General features: G+C 38.5%; 1 protein-coding gene across 1 annotated transcript in view; it reads left to right on the forward strand.

Moving 5' to 3' along the window:
• GFRA1 (GDNF family receptor alpha 1) overlaps nucleotides 1–25,830 on the forward strand; it is a 143,976-nt gene that overhangs the window by 94,046 nt on the left and 24,100 nt on the right. Inside the window, exons 5-7 of the mRNA XM_021399248.1 lie at nucleotides 9,192–9,301; nucleotides 14,906–15,040; nucleotides 17,591–17,769. Of these exons, the coding sequence (XP_021254923.1) occupies nucleotides 9,192–9,301; nucleotides 14,906–15,040; nucleotides 17,591–17,769 (424 nt within the window). The remainder of the gene's footprint in view (nucleotides 1–9,191; nucleotides 9,302–14,905; nucleotides 15,041–17,590; nucleotides 17,770–25,830) is intronic.

Here is a 25,830-nt window from a genome sequence, read left to right on the forward strand (position 1 = left end):
AGCAGCTCAGCATCCACTGGTTTGCATGAGTAGCTTCCACTCGCTAATCTATTAAATCTGTTGAGGAGGACATTTTTGATCCTTTTTAATATATACTCTGTCGCATTTGGCTAACCTGCTGTTTCAGAGGAAAAGAAAGGAGATACATATCACGCAATAGCATTTACTTTAATAAATCAACATGTTTCCCCATTTACCTTAAACCATGTATGTACTTTGGGCAAGAAGCCACTGTACGTTTAATGTGAATAACAGAGATATTCTATCCAGTCATTTACCAGTGACTTCAGTGGATTTATTCCAGGGGTGAATTTGGCTATTCCTGTTTTGTGTAGGTAAATCTTCAGGCAGTGCTAATTAAAAGAATGTCAACTGATTTTACCGTTCCATTATGCTGGACTTTGTAAAGGTTATTTATATCACTCTACATCAGGCCCCAGCAAGAGAATATTTCTGGTGGCAGTTCATCTATTAAAATAGCTGCAAGATAATGTAAGCACTAGAACTAAAAATAAAACTTTGTTTCTCAACAGAACAAGTGACAGCAGCATGCATATTTTCAAATTTTAGCATTTTAATGTTTGCTGAATAGAAATTGCGTTGCTTTCATTATGTTTTAAGCATTACTATGCTACTGGTGGATTAACTGCTGTTAAGTAGAAGCCATATGTAAATGTACCAATATCTGCAAAGACTTCTCAGCACAGAAGGTAGTAGTTTCCTACGCTTTGATTATCTCCTGGCTTTAAAGCAAATGACACAAGGGAACTTTTCAGATGTGTGTTTACTGTTGAATACAGATTTTCTGTGTGAGGTGACTGTGACCCTTGCCTAAGATATTATTAATAGGTGCCCTAACATTCACATATTTGTGCTTGCAGTAAATTTGTTCAAGCGCATACTATAAATCATTAAAAGAAGTTTTTGTATTATAAACCCTATTTGACTTGGACCTCTGTTAAGTTAAAACTTGACTAATTTAAATATTCAGTTCATCTTCTTTTGTTCCACTTCAAGCACAAACTCCAGTTGGTGTCCTCTCAGTTGCTCCATATTCTAATTAGACGCTGTGTAATGCTGGAGATATGTCTCAGTATCTGGCATAATGCAGCCCTGCAAAATGTTCTTGAAAACAGAAAATGTCTTTCAGAGGAACTTCTGTAAACAGCTGGATATGTCACAGGCTGTCAGCTCTCTTAGCCTCAGTGGCCACGTTCAGGTTTTTTGACAGTGGAGGCAAAAAGCAAACAAACAAAAAAACTCTTAGGACATCCATGTCATCCTTAACTGGTAAAAACTGTTTGTTTTCCAACTTCATTCTGTAAATCAGTGTTTTTCTTACTACCATTTTACATCCATATATCTTCTAAAAGCAAGTAAAACACGTTGAATAAGATCAATGCCATACTGGTTTGCTTATGCCACAACTTGGGGATTTTCCGTTTGATGAGGCTGTTTTGTGCATGGCCAAAAAGCTTCTCATAAAAGAGACTCTAATCTGCTTTTATATGCTGTTCTTCCGATTTGATATTTGTTGTCTGACTCCCGAGCTAAGAACAGCTTTTAGCGTGGCTTCAGGGTGAGTTTCAGCCACATTGGCTTCAAACTGTGCACAATCAAGTGCAAGGATGCGCTGGGCACCCATTTTCCATTAGTCAGGAACGACTCAGGGGGCAAAGGGGCACCAAGATATTCTGCCACTGTGCATCCCTCAGTGCCACTAAGGGATGTTGGCGTGCAAAAACAATCTCTGTGTAACCTTAGGAAACCTAATGGTACAGTGCATCATATTTTTGCCAACAGGAACTTTTCTGGTAAACAGAGAACCTGCATGCTTCTATGGGATGCTTTAGATTTTTTTCTGTCTCCAGACTCCACAAAAGTTTCATGCTTGAGCCATATTCTATTACAGTTTATTCATGTGGTTACAGAGAATATTACTGTAATGAATGTGTTTCTCAGGTGCTTGGAACCACATCCTTTCAGTGTGCACTCTTGGCACAGCTGTTAATAAACGCCTCAGCATCCAATGGCACACTCAAAGACTTGCAGTGGCATTAATTTCTTTGGCTTGGTTTTGAGTGTGACAGTGATTTTCTTAGGTTTTCAATCTGTAATTCAAAGACACTCCTGTCTGCCCAGCTAATGAAGTGAGAGCAACCCCCTCTGGAGTGCACTAGTTCTTTCCTGAGTAACGTTCTATCAAGAGACTCTGAGGCTTGGACGTCTTTAAACATGACAGCCATTTATATTTAGAAACTTAAAATTAAACAGAATAAAGGAAATGAAATAAAATGGAAATATACAAACTCTCAGTACTCTGAAAGTAGCTAGGGGATTTGTTCATGTTATTGGAGAGCTTTGTTACAGATAAACTAAATAGAAATCTTACCATCTTCTGTCCCCTGACAGAAATCATGGTCTGACAGTTCAGCCTATCATTTTGTAGAAGATGCTCAGAGAAGTGTTTTCTTTGCAGCTGAGAAGACAGAAACACATTATGCATGCTTAAAGTCGATGCAAGGAAACAGAGCCCCACAAAACATATTTAATATAGGTTTGATTTCCTGCGGAATGCTTTCCAGATGTTCTCTCAAACAGGCCTCTAAAATGTGGTCTGAGGTAATTTTTTTTGTAAACAGAAAGAGAAAATTCTGTTTTGTGTCACTGCATCAGAAAATCACTGTTCTAATTCTTTATTGCATTACCTTGTGCACAGGGTTTGCACCATATTTTTCAAAATTGGTTTTATTACACAGAAGGTCAGAAGTAAAAAAATATTTATTCTACCCAATTGCAAATAAATCATACTTATTTAGAATCACATTTGAGCTTAGTAGTTCTTCTTAAACCCAGAAGAGACCTAATATATTAAGTAATAAATACTTCAACATATGACCTTGTGTTACTTAGAAGCTTTAACTAACATTGATAAACGATGAGATTAGTATTTTGGTAAGGTCTTTTGATTTGCTATAGCAGATATTGTGTAAAAAGATCTAATGGGTTCCTAGCGGATAACTTGAGGAAGGGGAAAGGATAGCATTAAGGGAAAATGGTACGTGACCTTATCGTGCTTTGTATAAGATACAATAATAAAACAAGAGCTTGGTGTATGTTTATGTTAGAGCAGTTTTTAATCAGAAAAAAAGTGCGCTTTGTTAGTAGAAAAATTGAAAGAACACAATGTACAGTTAATTTTAAAACATAGGTAGGCACTGATGAAAATGTTGGGATTTTACATGACTGACTTTAAAGGAGGCAGCTCTCCATTGCCTGGGATCTTGGATGTCTTGTAGGCAGAAGGCCTGGATGGTGTGGGTGCCACTGGACAAGGTGGGGCAGCAGCTGGCGGGTGTGAAGCCTGGTGCCCTGGGTGGTGAGCACCTCGTGGTGCTGAGAGGCCTTGGAATGAAACTTGTGTGGTCTGTGCTCTTTCCTTCTGTATCCGGATATCCCACAACCTGAATCGGCTGCTTTTATGTAATTGAGGAGTGTCTGCATTTTACTTCCAGATAAACAACACAATTTACAAAGATAAATGAAATCCAGAATCAAATATTTGCGTGGGCTTAGGCTTCAAGTCATTTGAAATAAAAAAAACAGAAGCAAAACCAGATAAAAGCCAGCTTCTTCCAGCTAGTAGCTGATATTTGGTGTCCAAGATCCTGCAATTGTTTCTGCCAGAGTTACAAAAGATTTGGTTTGGCTCATATGAGAAAAAATTGCTTTCGGTATCCAGATCTTGGAGCCAAAGGGTCTGCTATTAACTCTTCTTACCCTTCAAAAAGGAGTAAAAATGCTCAAAGTACCTTTTTTTAAATCTCAAAAAAAGGTACAAATGCCAAGTTGCATGACAGGGCATAGTGAGGGCCAGGCCCACGGGCAGGCACCGTCCCATTGCCTCAGCCCTGAGCATTGGCACCTGGGGACAGGGACTGGCCAAGGACAGGCGCAGGTGGCCCAGCTCAGTGTGGCCTCAGGCAGGCAGGGCTATAGGAGCTGGAGGGCAGCACCTTGAGTATCACTGGAGCAGGGACCGGCAGCCTGGAGGGGCTGGAATGAGGCCGGAATGAGGCCTTGGGCTGCAGGCAGATGGAGGAGCCCTGTGGTGGGCGGGGATGTTAGTGCCCTCTCAGGCACTGTCACTGTAAAAAAATTTGTAGTTGCTCACAGGTGCTCAGCAGTGTGTGTCCTTAACCAAGGAGCTGTGATATATGTTAGTATTACACAGTTCTAGTACCGTTAATGAAAAAAAATCTTCAAAGATCAGTCAACTCTCAATCACCAGATGCTGGGAGGACCGTCTCTCTAGTGATGGAGCTGCGTTGAGGCTCTTTTCAGTTCGCTGCTTGATAGAGTTTTTTATGTAGCCTTTGCCTTTTTTTCTTGCTGCCCACTCACTGTGTGTTTATGAAACAAAGAGAAAATGAAAAACTCCTCCAACAAAGAACCCATTAGTTTTGACATATACCAAGCCCTCTTGCCCCTATTACAGACATAGCACCACCTCAGCTATACAGGAGCTATTTGTAGGTATGGAGCAAGATGCTGCATTTGACCCTTGCTAAAGAAGAACAAGTATTCTGGCTTGTTTTCTTTTTTTTTTTTTTCCTTTCTTTCTATAATGGTGTCATTTATCACTGTGACACATATTCATTGACTTAGTCTGAAATTTTTCAGTGTCAGATTTATACTTCTTTTCTATTTTGAATATCGATGCAGCATTTCTCTTACGTGACTGCACTACATCTACCAAATGGTGTCTAGACGCTAGAGCAGCTTTAACTAATTAGCTTAGTCACTCCAGTCATTCAGCTTTGGCATTTACGTACCCTTTATGGTACTGCTGTTGAACCATAAATAGTTGCTTAAACACAAGCAGCAATGTAAAGAGATGTGGTAGTGAGCGTGTTCAGCCTTCACCAATGTCACTGAGACGAACACAGAGGACAGCAGCCCTCACAGCCTCTTTTCACAACCTGGGAAAGAAGATGGACGTGACAGTGCACGTGAATGTGGTCAGCAGGAGATCCAGACTCAGCATTCTTCTCAGGGTGAAGATCACTGCCGTGAAGACAAAGCTAAGAGAGAAGATTTCTCTCCAGTGTGGTTCAGCCCTTGCCTATGAGCAGCTGAAGATGCATACTGCCTGCAACATCATCATTTAGACTATACTTTCAGATATTGCAACCTGCATTTCTGTGCAGCTAGTGCTGAGGTTGAGCTGGTGAACTTTAAAGAGGGAGAATTGATAAATATCAAAGAGTATTTCAGATCAAAGAACTTCTGTGAAACCTTGAGAATAAATTTAGTAAAAATCTGATCAATGTTGCCTATGCAACAGGCTGTCCTAATATAGAATTAGATTGTCTCAAAAAGTTTATGCAGATGAGACTCAATACTGCTATTAACAAACCTTATTTGTAAGCAAAATTTGAAAGTTTTCATTTACTCTAGTACTTGAAGAACTAGTATCATAAGGAAAGCAAATTAACTTTGTTTTCTTTGTATTCGTAACTGTTACAAATGATTTTACTGGTGCTAATACAAAGCCTTAGAGAATAGCAGGTTTGGGATTTTTTCTCTCCACAGAAAGACTGTTTGTTGTTTGAGCAGATTTTCTTTGAATTTGCCAATAGGATTATTCTTATTTTTGTTAGCGGTATGCAAACTATTTAAAGTAAGCTTTCCAGAAGATCTGCTGTTCACTTTGAGGAGATTTTCCGGGGCTAAGTTAGAACTCATTTAATTTGTGACTTGAATTTTTTTTTTTTTTTTGCTCTACAAAGAGAAGAATTTATTTTCTTCCTAGGAAGATTTCTGGGTGGTGCTTTTCAGTTTGTTCAGTTTGTTGTTGTTGTTTTTTTTTCATACAAGGGAAGGGAAAAATCATTAATGCTGCTCAGCACTAAGAGGATTTGTGATTCTAACATGGAGAAAGAAATTGTTCCTTTTCAATGTGGTCCTGCTACATAATATATACCGTATAAAAACTGCCTGCCGTTTTAATCCAGCCACCTAGTAAATAGATACATATATGTATGTTGCACATGTAAAACCATGGGCACTGGAAGGCACACATGCTTCCAGCTGTGTTTGTCTTCTAGATTACCAAGCTGCTCAGCTAGGGCTTAGGCGCTTTACCCACAAGTTGCTTCCTGCTCAAGAAACATAAAGATAACACAATATGCATTTTTTTAATAGGACTGCTGTCATCTGAATCCTTCTTATTAGCGTGCCTAAAAGGATTGTCTCTTTTACCCAAATACTTTTTTATATCACGTGCATTACTTTATTATAAATGATTCTGCTACTTCTAATTAGGCTCATTTCTCTCCCTCTAAGTAAATGGCAGTACCGCTGTTTTGGTATTGCTGATGAACACACTTCCACCAGCTCCCCTCTCCTGGAAATATCTTACGCTAGATTTTCAGTGAGTGTTAATCACCACGTGTTTACTGATGGAGATATTTTATGATAGATGGATGCCTGTCTCTGTTTTTATTTGCTGACCTTAACTTTATCTCCAATGGAAATGAATCCATTTGAATATCAGGTGTAGCCAACAGCTCAAGAGGGAGTAAGTACTTTGGGTAGTATGAAGTTTGGATGACTCACCAGAGAGGAGGTGTGTGACAATGTCCAGTAATGCTTGGACCAGAGCTTTCTGAACTATATTTGGCATATTAAATGTGCAACACTGTCAGATCATTACCTTTTATGACCACAAAAAGTCTTCAGAAATGAACATGGAAATCAAACCGTATGCAAAGGGATGAGCAGAGCAATTTTTAGCCTCCTTCAGGGTTTACTACAACAAATATATCCTTTAGGCGGACTGAGTAGTAAATGACCGGCGTTATTCCGTATTTATCAATACTTAAAAACATTTGGGGAAGAGGAGTTTATTAAATGATCTCTGGACCAGTGCTCCTAATAATCTAGGGGAGAACTAGACAATTAAAAATGATGAAATGATTGCAAGAAATGTTTTCAGGATTTTCAAGACGCTGGTCATGTAATTTCAGCTACAAAATCACTTATTTGGGGTTACATAAATACTGAAATTTAAAAATCCAAGGAGCTACATTGTTTTAGAAACACAGAAATACTGCACATACAGCAGGCTTGCTCTTTCTACCATGGCAAAGGTTTTTCATACTAGATAGATCTAATATGCTCTCTTCTGTCATAAAACAGAAGCTATTAGTAGAATTTATAAAAACCTTATGAACTGTCGACCATCTTTGTTCCCAGTTGCTCAGAAGACTGGATCCCAGCTGTATTAATTATTGACTGAGAGACGAAGTCACCACGGTGACTTAGGATTTCTTGCCCAAACTCTATTTAAGGTGCTACTTAACTCTTCCCATCCCTTGTAATCTATTTCTTCTCAGCCTGTCCCCTGATAAGTATGGTATATATTCACCAGCAAAACTGAGACTCTGTGCAAATTTAGAATGGATACATATAGGGCATCTTGAAGGATATGTAGAGAGCTTGACTTTTTAAAGCTGCTAAAGGCAGCTGGGTACAGATGTCTGTCACCTGTACTAAATAAGTGGTTAAATTATAAATGGTTAAATAAGTGAAGGGAGAGAGCAGAAAACTTACAGTTTACTGTGGTTTGAAGGCAACCATAGTTTTGCTGCTGTTGGTACAGTTTGGTATGGATCTAAAAAGAGGTCATGAGAAAAGCTCAGATGAATTCAGGTGCAGTTTGCATGCAGTCTATTTATAGAATGCTTCTCAAACTAAGCCTGTGAATCTTTTGAAGTTTGCCCATCACTATTTTCAGGCCAATTAATGATGTACATCCATTCCCATTCTGAGATAGGTAAAACAATAAAGCAAACAAAGATAATTAGTCTCTGGAGCATGTCAAGAAATACAGTAAATCTGTGCAAATGGCTTGTTTCTGCTAACTTTTGTGTTTTTGCTGCAAAACTGAAAAAGACCATTTCTATTACAAATCTACATAACGCTGGAGCAGAGCTGGAAATACATTTGTGGTACTATCCTGATTTTGAAAGGCTTTCCAAGATTAAGCACCTTATTCTGAAGCATCACTCTGAGTTGTTTTAAGCAGGAGAACACTTTTATCCCTTTTCACAGAGGAGAAAATCGAAGCAAGGAGGTGAAATCATTTTGTTCATGGAGTCAAAAGTCTAAATGACTTCATAAATAAAAAAAAGTCACTGCTCCAAGAGGCTTACAAGTCTAACTGAAAGCACCAGCACCGCTGCGGAGAGCAGGTTGAGATGGGCAGGAGAGAAACTGTAGATTGTGGACCTTGCCCTAGCTCAGTGAAACCTCTCAAATTTTAAAGACCGGGATGGCAGTGTTGTGTGGCCTTTAAATTACAAATTAACAGAACCATTCCTGGCTGCTAGGAGCTCTTGTTAATCGCGAAATAGCTTCAGCCCCTGTCTTGAATCACTTTCCATATGTAAGCAATGCTCTCCCCCTCTTGGAAATGGGGTAACTGAGGTAAATGAAGGTAACACAGATAATACTGAAGCAGAACTGAATGCAGAGCACACGTTCCCTTCTTCTGAGCCCAGGGCTCAGTGCTGTAGACTTTGGATAAATGCACATTTTACAGGAACAAATAGATTCTCAGTACCGTTGCTCCAGGGGGCTGTGCAGATCATGCCATCTGGATCTGCCTGCAACACCAATTCAGCCAGCTGGTTCTCCAGGCCAGTGCAGAGCAGGGGTAAACCGATTCCCTGGAAACTCAGAGCAGTACTAAAGCTGGTTCTGCCTCAGGTAATGGAGAAAAAGGGCTCTGGAAGCACAATCATACAGTTTTGTGTAATCAGAAAACCAGCAGAAGCTGTTCTGTTCCTACACAATAACAGATTCCAGAGCTAAGGTCCAGGTAAAATGACCACTCGTGATAGAATGACTCTTTATCTTTTTTTTTTTGGCATGAAAATGCAGAGTATTTCTTTTTGTAAAGGGCATGTATTTCCCTGTCATTTTGTCTCTTCTTGCTGTTTTCTTATACTTTTTTGTTCTGGCTTCAGAAATGGATTCTGGTAAAAGACCCTCATCAATTGAAATGTGTCCAATGTATATTTAAGTTAAAAATACTAAGTGCTGTCGAAAAATGAAAAGACTGTAAAAGGTAAGAATGCCTGCAGGCTTGATTTTTAAAGATACGCTTTTTCTTCATGTTACAGATCTCGCCTTGCAGATTTTTTCACAAACTGCCAGCCTGAGTCACGCTCTGTTAGTAGCTGTCTGAAAGAGAACTACGCTGACTGCCTCCTCGCTTACTCGGGGCTTATTGGTAAGAATGCAGGGAGCAGTGGGGGCTTGCTTCATCTGAAAATCTGCCCAAAGGATATTTTGAAGACCCTCCTGAAATACAGATGTAATACTGTTGATTCCAGGCAAAATTCTCAACTAAATGTGTTGGCCTTGTTTTACCTTACAGGGATTCCTGGGGTAAATTTGTACATTCCATGAAAATTGAAGATAGAGAATAATGTGCTTGAATTTAATAGAAAAATATGAATTAAGGTTACAAAGTAAAGCGGTGGTTCCATCTGGGCAGGACCATCAAGTAAGAAGCTAAAAAGAACCAGTATAACTAGAGCTTGGTAGTTTTTGCAGCTCTCACCACAAGATTGGTTAAAATACCTCTCAGTCTTTAGAAACAAGGCATTTGGACATTTAAGGAATGTGATAATAGACCAACTCAGCCTTGTTTCGCTTGGAGCTGCTATTTTTTCCACGATCTCCTTCTCTGTGCTCTAAGGGTTTTCTGAGGCGCTGGTCAATGGAGAGGAATTGCGACCAAATTTATCTTCCGAACACCTCTCCTTCCCCAGCATTGTCTGTTTTCCTTACTGCCAATTTCCCAACTGGCAACAGGATGCCAGTGTGTAGGTCAGATTCCATACCTCGCATACAGTATTTGATTCCTGAAAGAGAGGGGTCATCTCGGGAAGGTGAACTTACAGAAATACCATGGTTGGGCAATAAAGAAAAGTGAATGTCAGAACTCTGAAACAAACAGATTTTTAAAAGGGCACCAGATAAGATTCTTTTAAGCTTACAGCCTGTACCTGCTGCAATGCAGTAATAGCCACTTCTCTTGGGTGTGAAGGTCCCAGCTGAGGCCCTGAAGCAGATTCTGCTGTTAAATAAATCTCTTTTGAGATAATATCTGAAATAAAAAAATTCTGAAATAGGCTGGGTTTTGCTGAAAAGTGACTGAAAGCCACGTTTAGTGACTTGTTACCCTTCCTAATACTCTAGCATTGAGCAAGTGAGGTAAGTCCATGGGGCAGCTGGTAAAATAAAACATCATAATTTTGGAGGACATGCCTCTGTGTCTTAAGAGATAAAGACAGTATGCAAAGGCTATAACATATGAACAGTTATGACAGAATGTCATTTGACTCTAAAAGATAGAATTGAGTAGCCTTGAAATCCGATCTAGTCATTGAGATTAAGAAATCTAGCTGCTGGCAAAGAGTAACTGTTACTAATAGATACTTCTGGGTAAGAGCTGCCAAGAAGTTCTTGCTGGACCTAGTGAATCTTGCTGACAGTTTTGTTGGATCCATATTTCAGCTTAAGCTCAAAGATGGGCCAGTTCATATAGTAAGGTGTTTTTGTGTTGCTGTTGGTGACTGTGCTGCCAAACGCTGTCAAGCATCGAAAATGTGGAATGGATCCCTAAGGAACTGAAATCAAAAGGAGATCTAATTTTCAAAGGGAAAAATAAACATTTTTCTTCTTTTTTTTGTCAGCCTCTAGATACATGCAAAAAGACGGCTGTTACAAAAGGTTTTACTTCTTGAAAGTAATTCTGATAAACCGAATTACCAAAGCATGTACTGAAGCAGTAAATTCTTGCTTCTGATGCCAAGCTGATATAAAACTGGAGTGAACTGTATGAGAACTATCAAATCTATAAGAGGGTATCTGGGATCAAAATTAGAGGTACAGTATTTCTACTATCTGCAGATAGGCTCTGGGTAAGAAGCTGTTGCAGATTCATTAATTCATCAGATCTCCAGGATGTCCAGGTGTTTTAATTAAGATAAAATACTATTTATTAGGATAGAATATTTTTAAATTCAGCTATTTCATTGAATGTGCTAAAAATTGTGCCTCTACAGAGTCTGTTCAGGAAAATTGGGATTCTCTGTGGAAGATACAGTGCACGTGATTCTGCTGTCACGTACATGGATGCACATCAGTTAACTTCACTGAATTTAGTGGAATTCTGCCTGAAATAAATGACTTAAGTGTGAAGAGTCAGTCAGGCACAGTTTTTTGTGAGGGGCTTTACCAGTTACATGGAAATTAGTCCACTTAGGGTGCTTTACAGTTTGCATCGGGTATCATATAGATAATCGTAAAGCTACGTATATTTCACAGCAACTTGGAAAACTTTAGTGAGTCACCTTAGGCTCCTTGTTACGGTAATAAGGAGAAATTAATATTTTTAAAGAATTACAGCATGTAAAGGAAAAAAGGTGAAAATTATTAAATTATTACCTCATCGCTCTCTTCAAATACCTGAAAGGTGACTGCAGTGAGAGCAGGGCTGGTGTCTTCTCAGTGGTGACAGGACAAGGGGAAATGGCCTCAAGTTGTGCCAGGGGAGGTTTAGGTTGGATATCAGGAAAAACTTCTTTACAGAAAGGGTTGTTAAGCACTGGAACAGGCTGCCCAGCGAGGTGGTTGAGTCACCATCCCTGAATGTGTTTAAAAAGCATTTGGATGTGGTGCTCGGGGACATGATTTAGCGGTGGGTTGTTAGAGCAGTATGGTTAGGTTGCAGTTGGACCTGATGATCTTGAAGGTCCTTTCCAACCTGAGCAATTCTGTGATTCTAAATGCAAAATAAGACTGAAGATAGCCATGGTTGAGATTCAGTGCTTTGCTTACAGCCTAGACCTGGACCTGTCTGTGCTCCAGCATCAGTTGGGTATTGCTCTAACTGCTGACTTCAAGATCTACTTTAGCATTCATTTTCTGACACATTTTCATCCATATTCAGCAAAATCCATCTAATTCCTCCATAATTCTATGGAATTCCATGGGAGTTTGTATGAATAAGCTGGAGCTGCAGAACCAGACGCTTGCTTTTGGATCCAGTACATAGCCTTTAGACTGTGGCCAAATGATTTTTATTGTAATACTCATTTGCTAAGATATTTTCTGCCCCCAACGTGCAAAAGGAGGTCTGAAAACATTCTTATTACTTAAATATTGGTAATTACTGCATTTCATGACCTTCACTGGTCTTGGGCAAATTCCTGTTGTTGACTTTGATTTACTGTATCATGTGTGAGTCAAAGCAACTTCAGTCGCGCACCCTGCTTCTGGACCCACCATCCATTTCCTCATTCTTAATTGGCCCTAATTTGAGAAACCTCTTGGCTGTGCTCAGGTCAATTCTGCTTTTGCGTCGAAAATTGAGACAACCCCAAAATTGAGAGTGTCACAAAACTATTTGATGCAGAGAGCACACTAAACCAAGCATGTCCTATTTTACTGCCAACCACCGTGGTTTCTCTGATCTGTTAGTGTCCTTCAGCAGAATTTCCAAGATGCCAGCTAGAGGAGGGAGGAGGAGGGGAAGGCACGCACATTGCAGGGAAAAAAGAAAATCCACCCCAGGAAACCAAGCATATCATCCGCTTGGGTTCACATCTGCCCCCAGGTTTAAATGACAGACTGATTTTCTACTAGCTGCTCTTTCAGCCACTCTGTTTTTGCTGGATGTACAGTTTGTGTGCTGTATATACACTTTCCTTGTCCTGTCTTTCCAGTATTCGTCAACCCTAATCATAGTTTCATATCTCTTACTCTTTTAGCCCCTGTCTTGACCCATTTTAATTACTTTATTACCTCTTTGTGATTAGAAAGTCTTTCCTCAGCGACCTTTTAACTTCCTCAATACCTTTCTGTTTTCTCAACCCTTCACTAAGTGTTTGCTACTTATCCTTCTTCTGAGGCCGACTGTTTTCTTTCCATTTGCAAAATCCTCTTGCTTTTTGTTTTCTCTCACTTCTTTTCAGATCATGTCACAGGGTTGAAACAGTGTACTGAACCATCAAACAAATAATGGGTAGATACTTTCACTTGTTCTATTTTAATTTAACATCGTTCCTGTTCTGATTTATCCACTGTCAAGTTTTCATTTTAATGGCGCAAATGATATTTGCCTATTTTACTGAATTCTACACCTTCATTTAGTAAGTTTTGTACTGTTGTATCTACTCACGTGTTAATCTCAGGTAGAATTTGAGCAATTAGTACCACAACTATTTGTTAAAAGTTGGAAGTAGATAAACGCATGGGATTGCATTCTAATTTAAAGACATCCCAAAAGAAAACAAAAGATGCTTTTTCTGACTTTGGCAGTTGCACTGTGTTCATTTTCATGTACATTACTGCCTTTCTCAGGCCAGTCCTTAATGTCTGCTCTCCTTTGTCTCCCACATCATGTATGAATTAGTTTGCATGCTGATTTGTTCAGTTCCCAGCGCTTCCTGGTGACTGAGAGGCTATCTCACGTCATTCTGTGATTTGTGTTATTTCGAACATTTCTTTTTTTAGCCTGGTATTTGATAGCTGTTTCCTGTGTGCTGTTTCAGACTTTTGGACCCTGGACCCATGGACCAAATTTTCTTTGCTAGTGTACACTTCAAGTCTCTAATATTTATCCTTCATCTATTACATCTTCTTAATGACTACTTTGATGTCAGTCTTGAGCAGCTGTGACCACATGTCCACATGATTTATAGCCTGTCCTAGATCTGTAGATTGCACAGCGAAGGACTTGTTTCCTGAAACTGCTGTAATCGGTACAAGTCTGGAACACCAGCCCCTTTTTATTTAATTTTTGCTGTTTGGTGAGACAAAATAAAATAAAGATTCAGACTTCTCAATCCTTAGGGGAATTTGAAGTCTCTGACACACTGAGGCAATGCCTTCAGTGAGACTCCTAGTTAAGAATAAGTGCTGATCTTACAACAGTTACCTTATTCAGATGGGTGGTGAATAGTTCCTGTATAACTTTTAAGACATATAACACATTCTTTGGTTTCATGTGATTCTTGCTAGCTTTGAGCTGACATAGAAATGCGAGAACATTTATTCAAGAATTTGTAAGTGTGTTGGAGTTAACCTGTGGTTAACCTGTGTAGTTTATTACCCATAAAGAATCTACTGTATTCTTTTATGCATGTTGGTTATGTTTTGCCTTTGTTTATTGCCATAACCCACTCTACTGGCAGGTCCCCTAGCAGCACCATAAGGTTACCACTCTTCCAAGATGTTTAGCCTGCAGCATGACTATCATTCTCCTTGCTGATGACTTTCAGAGCTGTTTTTCCACAATGGCTGCAGACTTGGGGAGGTAGCTCAGGTCTGGACGTCTAGTTTCAGATATTATTTGCAGCTAGAAGGAAAATGATAGAAATCACAAGCAAAGAAGAAGATTGGATATTTAGAGTGTAAATCTACACATATTTGATTTGGCAGCAAAAGCCTTTTAAGAGGTTCCCACCTTCTCCTGCTCCATCCCTGTGCTACAATTTTTCACCTGTCAGTTCTGCTGATGCAGCTCTATGTGGTGTTGCAATATAAACCTTTTTGAAGGAAGGGAACGGGTCTTTACTGTGTGAGCCATTTTACAATCCCTAAAGTGGTTACGTTCAAACAACCAGGGGTATGAAATCTGGCACAAGACTGGGGGGCAAAGGCAGCCAGGATCTCTTAAGTCTAGAAGCTAAAGACTTAGAGACTTACCATGGGTCTGCACTCTGAATACATAGCTTACAAAGTGTTGTTTGTCTTCTTCTAAGGGAAAAATATTTCAGTATGAAGGGCGCTGACAGTACTGTACTCCGCTGTTTTTTAATAGGCACAGTGATGACACCAAACTACATAGACTCAAGTAGTCTCAGTGTTGCCCCATGGTGTGACTGCAGCAACAGTGGTAATGACATAGATGAATGCCTGAAATTTCTGAATTTCTTCCAGGACAACACATGCCTTAGTAAGTACAAAATTAAAATATGTCATTAAAGGAGTTTTAGCATGTTTTGTGGAGTTTTTTATTCTTTGAGTGTGTTGTGAAACATCAAGTCCATCACTGTACATTGTAAGCATGGTTTTGCTGTAGGCGTAAGAGCTAGAACTGAGTGAACTTGAGCAAAGAAATATTCCTGGTACTGCAGCTTATGGGCAAGATCACAAGTGCAAGAGGCGGCTGGAAAAAAAGTTCAAATAACAGAAGTGTATCATATAGAAATATGTTTACATGTTTGGACCCTAGCAATCAGGGAGCATCTACGCAAAAAAAAATACAGCAAATCAGGACCTTGTGTATAATTTAAGAACTCTGAGTAGAAAAAAGGCATGTACTTCATGAAGGATCTGCTGTAGGTTAAGTACAAATTGGATTGCATTTGCAGTTTGTGGCCATGCTTCAGGTTTTTTAGGTTACTTGATCTCAAACGTCTGGTTTTAACACAAGCCTGGATGGTACCGATTTTCAAGATTTTGTTAAATTATTGATTTTTTTTCAGTACAGCTCACTCCCAAATTAGGGACCGTTATAAATTTCAGAATGGCTCAGTGGAGTCAATTTTGGCAGGTTCTCTTTTCAAATTTCCTGTCTGCCTGGAGCAGCATAATTGGATGATGTGGAGTGTGCACCAGAGTTTTAATTTCAGATAAATGAGGAGACCAAAAGAACTTGGCTCCCCTAGCCTGGCAGGACAGAAGTTGAAAGGATACATGTTTGTCCTCTGAAATTGTATTAGAGTGGCAAGCACAAGGAGAGAAAAGAATTACTTAATGTAAAGGACAATGTTAGCAAAGAAACAAAGAGGGAGATGTTGGCCATACATATTTAGGCTCAGAATTGGAAATTTTTTAACCGTCAGACTAAAGTTAAAAAACAGCTTTCCAGCAGGAGTTCTGAGGGGGAAAAAAATCTTCCCTGTTTTAAAAGTAATTATTCATCAGATTATGAGACGTATACGCTGTTTCTTTGAGCAAAAGGAACAAATGAACTTGATGGTTCAGACTGTCCCTTCCAATTCAATATGCTTGCATTACTATTAACAGAGGGATCAGTCTGCGCTTCAGGATAGGGTCTGAAAATCTCCATTCATAGCTCATCAGTAGACAGCACTTGTGTAAATACATGGGGAGCTTCACATACAAAAAGTGAGTTACCTGAATTGCCATTTGATAAACTCTTTATTAAGCTTGGGAAGGATTTACTCAAAATTGTGTAAAAGTTAATGATATAGCCCGAGACCTCCTTCATATGTAATGGTGCTGCCATTTATACATGCCTTGGTACATCAAATTTTATTAATTTGAGAATATTAATTTCTACAGTGTTACAGATTACTTTTAACATTCTTAGGCATGGAGACCCCATGTTCTTCCTTTTGCTACCAGTATGAAAACGGTAAGGTTTCTCAGGTGTAATAAAATGTCTTTTCCCCTCATAGAGTAGAGGAAAAGTTCTACTTATTTTTTTATTGTTAATGCCATTAATATCCTGATAACAAATTAACAGGAGTTACTGTTAATTTAAGAAGTCATTCAAACACTTAGGAACACTTTCTGTGTGGAAAATATCACTTTGTATATTCCTTATTTAGGTAAAAGCAGGAAAAATTCACTCCAGTCTTACAAGTGTGTCTCCATCAAGCCAACTGATTGCCTTTGATAAATTCTTCTCTGTGTACACTAGAGTTCTGAGAACTAATATTAGAATAAAAAACATCTTTCTCAGATGAGAATTAAATGTAAATTATTTTATAAGGGAAGGAATACCACTGAGAAGTAGTATTAATAGCTTCCGCATATTAGTCCCCAGTGATCTTGTTTGATTTCTTATACAAAGAATTTGAAATAAGAAATCCCTAAATCCGTGTTGAATCCCCAAAGACCTGATTAAAAATTGTTTTTCTATTTGTTTATTAAAAAGCCCAACCAATTTACTCTTGCCATAAACACACTCTTTAATCCCATGGAACCATGATAAGCTTTTTAACTTTTATATTGTGAAGTTTTAGTTTAAGCATGCTTCTCTCACCTAATTATGCAGATTTTGATTGAAAACTGTAAGGAAGAGATTGTCTTAGTTAAGCCATTTTCTAGTTATGGGCATATTAGTTTTAATACAACAAGCTGTAGAAGTAAATCAGTACTGTGCCTGCTCTCTGTTTTCACTTTGCAATGTTACATTACCTGCCTCAGTTAATACATAAAATTAAAACTATATTTTAAATGGTGAAAGTAAATTTTTGATGCTTTTTGTTGATAGCAGATATGATTACAGTAAGACCTAGAGCTTCTGTCAAGAATGACTGGGAACATTGCAAAGGAGAGGCTGCATCGGATAATTGTCTGGCTCTCAATTCATTTTTTTGATATGTTCAAAATTAAAATACATTTTTCAAAATAAAAATTGAGTTTCTATAAATACAAATTTTTTAATGGAGTAATAAATAATAATAAAAATAATTTCTGCTTTCATCCATTTGTTTTGAAGTAGAAAATTGCCTGTAATTCCTTTTTACAGAAAACGCAATTCAGGCTTTCGGCAATGGTACTGATGTGAATGTGTGGCAGCCAATTTTACCGGTACAGACCACTACAGCCACAACTACAACAGCTTCCAGACTTAAAAACACAGGTTCAGAGACCGCCAACAATGAAATACCCACCCACAATGATTCACCAGCATGTGCAAACCTGCAGGTAAGAAAGTCTTGTAATTGTTGCAGTGCATGAAAGAAAGTTGTTCATGGAGTTGTGTGCAGTCTCTCCTGCTGCACGAATACCTACCCGCATTAGAGTATTTATTTTTTCCCATGTTGTAGTTACAAGCTGGATATACTACAAAACTGTTTTAAATAAGAAACACACAGATTTCCAAATGATTTTTTTGCCTCTCTGTTACAGAAACGAAGGGAGTAGTAGTATTTAATTTGTTATCACAGATTTGGATAGAAATGTGGTGCTCTCCAAACCCTGCCAGTATATGTCAGATTAAATTAGTCCCCAAGTAAGCCAAGCTCAAGGGGAACTCTGAGTGTTAGCTATCGTGAAATGCTGTCTTCTTCCAACTTCTCTATTAGGTTACTGGCAGTAAATTTTAGGGTGGTTTTTTTTCTTTTTTTTTTTTTTTTGTCTGAGTAGGTCTGAGGATATGGGATGCTACATGATGAAGAAGCTGGACAAAGATACAAACTGTTTTGGATCAGGTGTCTTCCTAAATTGAGCTCAAAGTTGTGATGTAATTTTGGCCAATGGCTGCAGCCATTTTGTTTGTTGTTTCAGTTAGCCTATTCGTAGTGTGTCGATGGTTCTGGATTTTAAAGAGATTCACCTATTGGTCAAGGCAGTGATGTATGTGCAGCCCTTAGAAAGTGTGAAAAATTTGGGCAAGAGAGAACTGTGAAATCTGGGCAGGAAAGAGCATGAGATAAAAAGCAATGTAGATTAACATTCTTCTGAGGCATTACTGACTCACAAAGTATATGGGAGTTAATGGTAGATAGTGTTGAATTTAGGAGCTTCTGTTTTAATTTGATTTTTCATATCTGTACATTCATTATTAGTTAAGGTTTGTAAGATATTGATGAACAGAAGATGGTTGTAGGCACTATATTCCCATATGCAGAAGCCATTTGACCAAATGAAATATGCTAAAAAGAACTATAATCTTTTAAGTCTGGAACTCAGAAAGTCTTGCATCTAAAGCAAAAATGAGTTGGGCTATTATTAATTCACTTCATGTTATATTAAGGAGTTTTAAGATAGAGATCACATTTCCTTCAATTTTTGTACAGCTCCCTATAGTGTAAGGCCTCCAGATGCTCCCAAAATACACAGTAAATAATGAGCTTAAGAGGTGGCAGGTGATCACAGTCCCATTGGTTTTGGTTTGATTTGCAAATGTTCTTCAAGTCTTAACAGATGTCCCAGAGTTTTCAAAATAAAAGTTCTTCGCTGTCCTCCCTACCTTACTCCTATTACTCCGGCATTCTGAGGTCATGTTCCCCATGAGATTATTAACACTGGTTTGAAGCTGTGCTGTTGACTTCAAGTGTTCCCCTGATGCACTTGACAGAAGTAAAGGTCTCTAAGAAAGACTGCATCCTTTAAATAAATGATCTGCAGTTTTGTAGATACTATAGACATGTTGGCACTGAAAGGTCACTGAAGTTACATGAATCACACAGATTTATTCTTGTGAAATACAGCATTCAGGTTACAACTTTTTGTGCCCCTTTTGTGTCAGAATTGAACCACAGAGAACAAAGCTCTTACATTTCAATGCATTTTTTTAAAGTAACTTGCAAAAAGTGCCAAAACAAGCCTACATTTTTTTTTTTAAAAAACCCTATGTTTATTGGACGGTGTGGTGCCACTTTGCATGTAAGACTTAAACCTCAATTCAAATTTTACAAAAGAACTGGAAGCATTCATATCGCACTTTGAGAAGTGTATTCATTCCAAGGCTCTCCTCCTATGAAAAACAGGCCTTTGTAGTATTTTCAAAACATGAACTCGAGCTACCAAAAGCAGTCTGAAGGGCTTTGTTATACGCTTAGCAGCTGAGCAGAAAGATTTCAGAAGGGCAATAAAGCCTAAATATTGTGAAAAGTAGAATTTGAAGCATTATTATGGAAAGACAATGACAGAGAGGGGATAAGGAGGTGATGGTTGAGATGCCACAGGGCTGCGTATCCTAGTTAGTGGATTTAAAAATGCTGTAAAGGAAGAAAGAGCAGGAAGTGATTGATTAGTATAAATTGCCATAGAAATAAATACAGTAAGGGAGGAAAGAGCAGGAAGTGATTGATTAGTATAAATTGCCATAGAAATGAACAAATACCAACCTCCTGAGGTTGTAAAATACAGGGCATTAACCCAATCTGCCAAATGTGTCATGGCTGAGCAATTTTTGATACATTTTTTCCTGACTTGTTCAGAATGGTTGTACGAAAAGCGAGAGTTCACTAATGGCTCTGTCATTCTGCCATGTACTCCTGCACACATGCCTACTTGGACTCTGGAATGGCTGCAAATGCTTAAAGAAAATATGAGATACTCTTTGTTTATCTGAAGTCAGTATTTATTTCAAATACCTGTTGAAGGTTTGGACTTTCAAATCATTTTTGCTATTTAGAAATGGTCCTTCATTTCGAAGTACCACTTCTACAGGAATGTACTATTCTACCATTATAGTGATATTTTCTTAATTCCAGCCAGTGCAGAGAAATGTTGATTTTTGGTATATGCTTATCTTATGTTTATATATGTATAGATTTGTATACCACATTACCTTTTTCTCTCCCTACATTAAATTGGCACTCCGTCTTTTCCAGGAAGATGCTTAACTTCACCAAGAGTCCTTCTATAATCATGGCTTATAGCGAAGTTTTATAAACACAAATATGAAATAGCGGCTAGCTTTATACAAAATGCCAAATTCAGCTATTTCTGAGGTGCTGTATGCCAATCAAAGGGTCCACAGCACTGCATTAAAAATGAACAGAAAATTTAAAAAGTGAACAGAAAGGCAGAAGATGAATGCCAACAATGTTGTCCTTATACAGGCATATTTTATTAAGCAATTGCCATCCCTATCTTTTTTTCAGGTAGCTGCATTCTAATATTTACTATTTAACTGCCATATTTATTTGTTTGTCCCTCTTTCTTGGTCATAACTGGTACACGCCAGTCAAAAAATGGTTGTGGTTTTCAGTCTCACGTTTTGCCACCACTGCGTGAACCATCATGTTGGATTATGTGAAAAGGACAAGAGAATTACTTTGGATGTGTACTTATTCCATGTATTCTTCAAGAAAAATGCTGCTTCTGCATTTAGGAAAGATGCATGGAGATGAAAAATGATACTAAAATATATACTTCAAATGATAGATGAGACTAGATTAGACCGCAATTATCAGAGATAAATAAAATATTAAGGCTTTCATACTGGCTTTGCTATAACATTTGAACAGACATTTTGCACATGACTAAAAATGTAAGAAATCAAAGTGGCTAAGGACATTTCATTCTAATTTTCTGCATCAACTCTCTACCCAGAGGTAATATACTTTGTTTTCTCATGTTTATTATAAATGTCTTGATCTAGGTAACCTTGGCTCAGCATTCAGATGGAATTTAAGGTTTTTGTGGTTTTGATGAAGTGTGAGCTGTGGACACATATAACTGAGATATGTGGCCCTTCAGACTAAAGGCAAATATTTTCCAGTCGAGTCCAGCATGTCAATGTCTTTTTATTCTCAGCAAGAGAATTCCAAATTTATGAGATAGGATTTTAAAAGCTCAAATATTTTCCGGGGAACAAAGAGGAAAAGAGAAATGTAGGTAATTATACAGGCAGTTTTTTTGGATTTGTATGATTTGGGAGTGTTTGTAACAGTGTGGATCATGCTGCACGCTGTTCTTCCATAGATTCCCATAAGTCCACATAAACTTGGGACTTTGAGAAGAATCTATTATGGCAAGCCTTAGGACAAAAAAAGGAGACAGAGCCCCCAGTTCTCTGAGGAGAGCAGAACTTAAACATGACTGAGACTGGAAATGACTGTGCTTTCAGCTTGTAGGTCTAAGTTTTGCAGTTCTTCACCCCTGTGTCTGCTAATCTGGTGTTTGAAATGCTATCTACAATTATCTAATGCAGCATTCTGTGTGCCAAATATTTATAAGCATTGTGTAGGTGTTGGGAGAGAGTTAACAGCTTCCATGTAGCATTCTGAGGATCAAGACTCAGTAGGTATGGAGCTTCATGTGCTGGTAAATGGGTAGTGGAAGAGCATAAACAGGGAACATGGGCAGCATGTGCTGTTTAGTTGATTAGGGAATAGTACAACTGTCGAGATTGTACTCTGGATCAAAGACAAAATGAACTTCATTTATCCCCTGTGCCCCAGTTTCAGCTAGTCCATATGGCTGGCACCCTCTTTTCTATGGTCCCTCCACACCACCTGCGATCATTCGGCTTCTTTTCATTCTGTGGAAAAGCAAGCACTGTCCCTTCAAATGCCCTGCCTATCCTTTCCCTCGGGAGACGTTGTACTTGGACCTCTTCCTCCAGACATTGCAGCTGCACAGAAAGTTCCAGTCTGGAGCAAAAGACGGACGAGAATATAAAACTTCCATTGCTGTGCCAGAACAAATTGGAAAAAAAAATAGAATATTGACTAAATGTTTCATATGAAAAGATTTAAATTTACTTCCTGTATTTTCAGGATTAGCTGACATAATGGGGTCAGCTTGCTGGTAGAAGTGATTTACAGAACACCTATTGGCAGCTTTTCTTCTGAAAAAGCAACATCTTTAATTTGCTTTAGAGGCAATTCTGCTGTACCTAAAGGAGTCTCGCGTGCTTTACATGTTCAGATTAAAATCTGGCAGCTAGGGGTAATTTAGTTTTATATTTAATTGTATCCTTCTAATCTGGATAGCACTAAACAAAATCCTGTTTCACTAAAACAGAGGCAGCTTTGTCCGTTCACATTGATTTCAACTACGTTAATCCTTATTTTCTTCAGCAGCATTTTGGAAGGGATCCTCAAAACTGTGCTCTGAGAAGTGTATAGTTCCTTGACACTGTATTCTTTTACTTCACGATTCCTGCACCTTTTTGACAGAACCCAGGAAGGTCAGGTCACTGCAAGAGAGGCTCAGCTCTTGTTTCTCTGTGTGCTTGTTTGAGTATTCATCACTGTGAAAATGGCCGGCAATCCACCTGCATTGCTGTACACACAGTGTATCTCAACAGCGAAAGCCTGCTTTCCAATGAACACAGGCGTACATGTGTGCTAGTGTCTGATCATGTAGACTACTCCCAGTGGAGCAAGGCTGCACTTATGTTCTTCACTGTCTTTGCCAAGTAATTTCAGGACCACACAGGATGAATGATTTTAAGCTTGTTGAAATCCTGCTAAAGTTCAAGATCTGATTAATATAGCTGATGAATTTCTAAGAACAGAGGATCTTTTGCCTCTCTTTCGAACATCAGAGGAACAGTTTGAGGATGTAGCCAAGGATCATACCCTGTAGGCTCATATGTATCATATTAGTGTCACTATTGCATCAACTGTCAGCAGTCAGCAGAAAATAGTTCTCATGTACCAGCCTTGGTCGAGCTTTGTAGTTGAACATAGGGCCCTGTTGCAGGAGCTGTCAGGATTTGTGAAATGAAGTGTAGCCCACACTCTCAGCTGGTAGTAATCGGCACAGCTCTGTAGCCATCATCAGCACGGCTCAGATGTGCACCAGCTGAAGCAACGTTCAGTCTCTTTGGCATATAGACGGGGCCTTATGTTTGATCATTAGCTAGCGCTCAGTGAAATATTTTTAGTGTTGGAAGTTGGGTATAATAAATTTCTGTTACTGAAGGATAACAATAGCAAAATGGTTTGTTTTACATATTAGAATTACAGTTTAAATTACGTTTTTTTGACTAGTATGCTTTTCATTATACCAAAATATTAAGCATGTATACTGCTGGAGAGCATAATACTTTAGAATTATTTCATCAACGCTAAAATATTTTACAGTTCATTTAAAAAAAGTTTTAATAGCCTGAGCATCTTTAATGTATTATAATAATACAGCTCTTTATAGCAGACTGTAAAACTCCAGACTACAGTTTTAGGAGTCATGCAATTTTGTTTTATAGTTTAATAATTGTTCAATTGAAAATGAGTATGATGTTACTAAAAAGCACTTTAATGACTTACAAAAATACAATTTTATCAAAATGTATTGCACACCTTTATAGAAATTGAAATTTCTACGGACAAATTATAGTTTTTGTCCCCAGAAAGAATTTTCCAAATTGTTGCTATTAAAAACAGAGGTAGCATTTGCAGCATTCCCCTAAGCCACAGTTGCTTCTACATCTCCCATCAGTATCCCCTTGTAGGAATAGCCACAAAAATACAAAGTGCTAGAATAAACCAGAATCAGAATATTGAATCACATCAGATAAGCCAAATCAAGCTATTCATAGCCCATGTTATTGCTTTATATGGTTATTTATCATATTGAAGGTATTCCTAACGTCAGCCAACTTGAGTTCTCAATCAAATATCTGGTCCGTCATACATTTCCCTTTTATAACAGATAGCTTACTATAGCCTTCAAAAACCAGCTGTAAAATAGAGCACAGTACTCTAACCTAATTTTAAAGCATAACTACTTCTAATAAAAATTCTAGGGCATTACATTGTGATGGTAGATGTTTAATCATACTGTCTTTGGAAGTAGAGTTCATAACATATTGTGCGTTTATGGAACTTGACAAAGTGTTTTGTTTAAGATGTAATGTTTGCAGTTAGCAAATATTAGGTTTTATCCGTGACTTTGTTTCCTTTTATATATGTGCATGTGAAAGTAATTCTGGCTATGCTAGCAGGCTGGTCCTGTTGCAAAGCAAGTGCAGGCACAAAAAGGTTCACGCCACTGGGTTTCTCATGGAATGGAGAACAAGAAAAGGATCCTTGAAGTCACTAGTACTTTTTTATTTTTACCACAGTAATTTATGAGAGTCCTACTTACAGACCAGAATCCCATCAAACTGGATATTCTGCAGGCTTGTGGTGGCAGAGTACTCTTGACCTTGAATCCTAATTACAGTTGTCTGCAGTTAAGATAGCACCTCATAGACTTCATTTATTCTGAATGCCACATGGTGTATTGCAGTGCTCTAGAACAATAAATATTTTACTATTATAAACTATGTTAATATGTTAACTTTGTTAAACTATGTTAATACTGATTCATAATAAAACATATATCCACACAGACACAGGAGGAAAACCAAAGTAAAAGACTTGCACTACTTCTGATAATTGAAACAGTTGTCGATACAGAGATGTCTCTTTCTGAAGTCTGAAAATAGCTTCATAGTTGCCAGAATTGATTAAATTTTAACAAATCAAATCTTTCTTTATCAATTCTGCCATTTTTGCAAAGAATTATTTTCTAGGCAAGCAGGGGGATTTGCTGCCAATTTTATGAGACTCCTTTAATTGAAATGTAGTTTTTAAACACCGTATTGATGGATTTGATTCATAGTATGGTGGTTTTAAACCAGATGCCAGCGTAGAGGCTTAATAATTTTGGATACTAACACAGTTTAACCACAGATGTGTACAATACTATGAATCACCCAATCTTGCGAAGGATACGGTGCAGAGGAGGTGAGAAGTCAGGATTGGAGGCAGCACAGCAGTTGGGTGCATAACATCTTCCTCCCATGGGAGAGGAGGATCACCCTGCAGAGAGACAAGGATGTGTTGTACAAACGTTGCTCTGAAAGTAGTGCTTCCTATTTTCTTACATTGACCCACGGTGTTGGAGGCAGATGGTGGTGGTACGGCAGTAGAGGTTGAATCTTCCCACCAGTATTCCATTACATTCCATTGCTGTGTGACAGATGGCAGCAGAAGGGCAGCTGACAAAATGACATCTGACATGGAAACACGGATAATGTAAATATGTGTAATTGAATTCCTCCACACAAACAAAATGGCACCCATTGCCATTCTTCAACACTTGCTGAACGTTCATAGAGACCAATCAGTGGACATGAGCACAGTGAAGGGGTGGGTGGTGTGTTTCAGCAGTGGCAACAGTGACGTGAAAGACAAGCCACATTCCAGAACAGCCATGCACAGCAGTCACACCACAAAATGAAGAGGGTCTCAATCAGCTCATCTATGCAAATTGGCAGATTATGACCAGGGAACTGCACACAGAGCTACATGAGCT

Source organism: Numida meleagris, chromosome 5 (assembly GCF_002078875.1).
Source record: "Numida meleagris isolate 19003 breed g44 Domestic line chromosome 5, NumMel1.0, whole genome shotgun sequence".
In the NCBI taxonomy this organism is placed as follows: Eukaryota; Metazoa; Chordata; class Aves; order Galliformes; family Numididae; genus Numida; species Numida meleagris.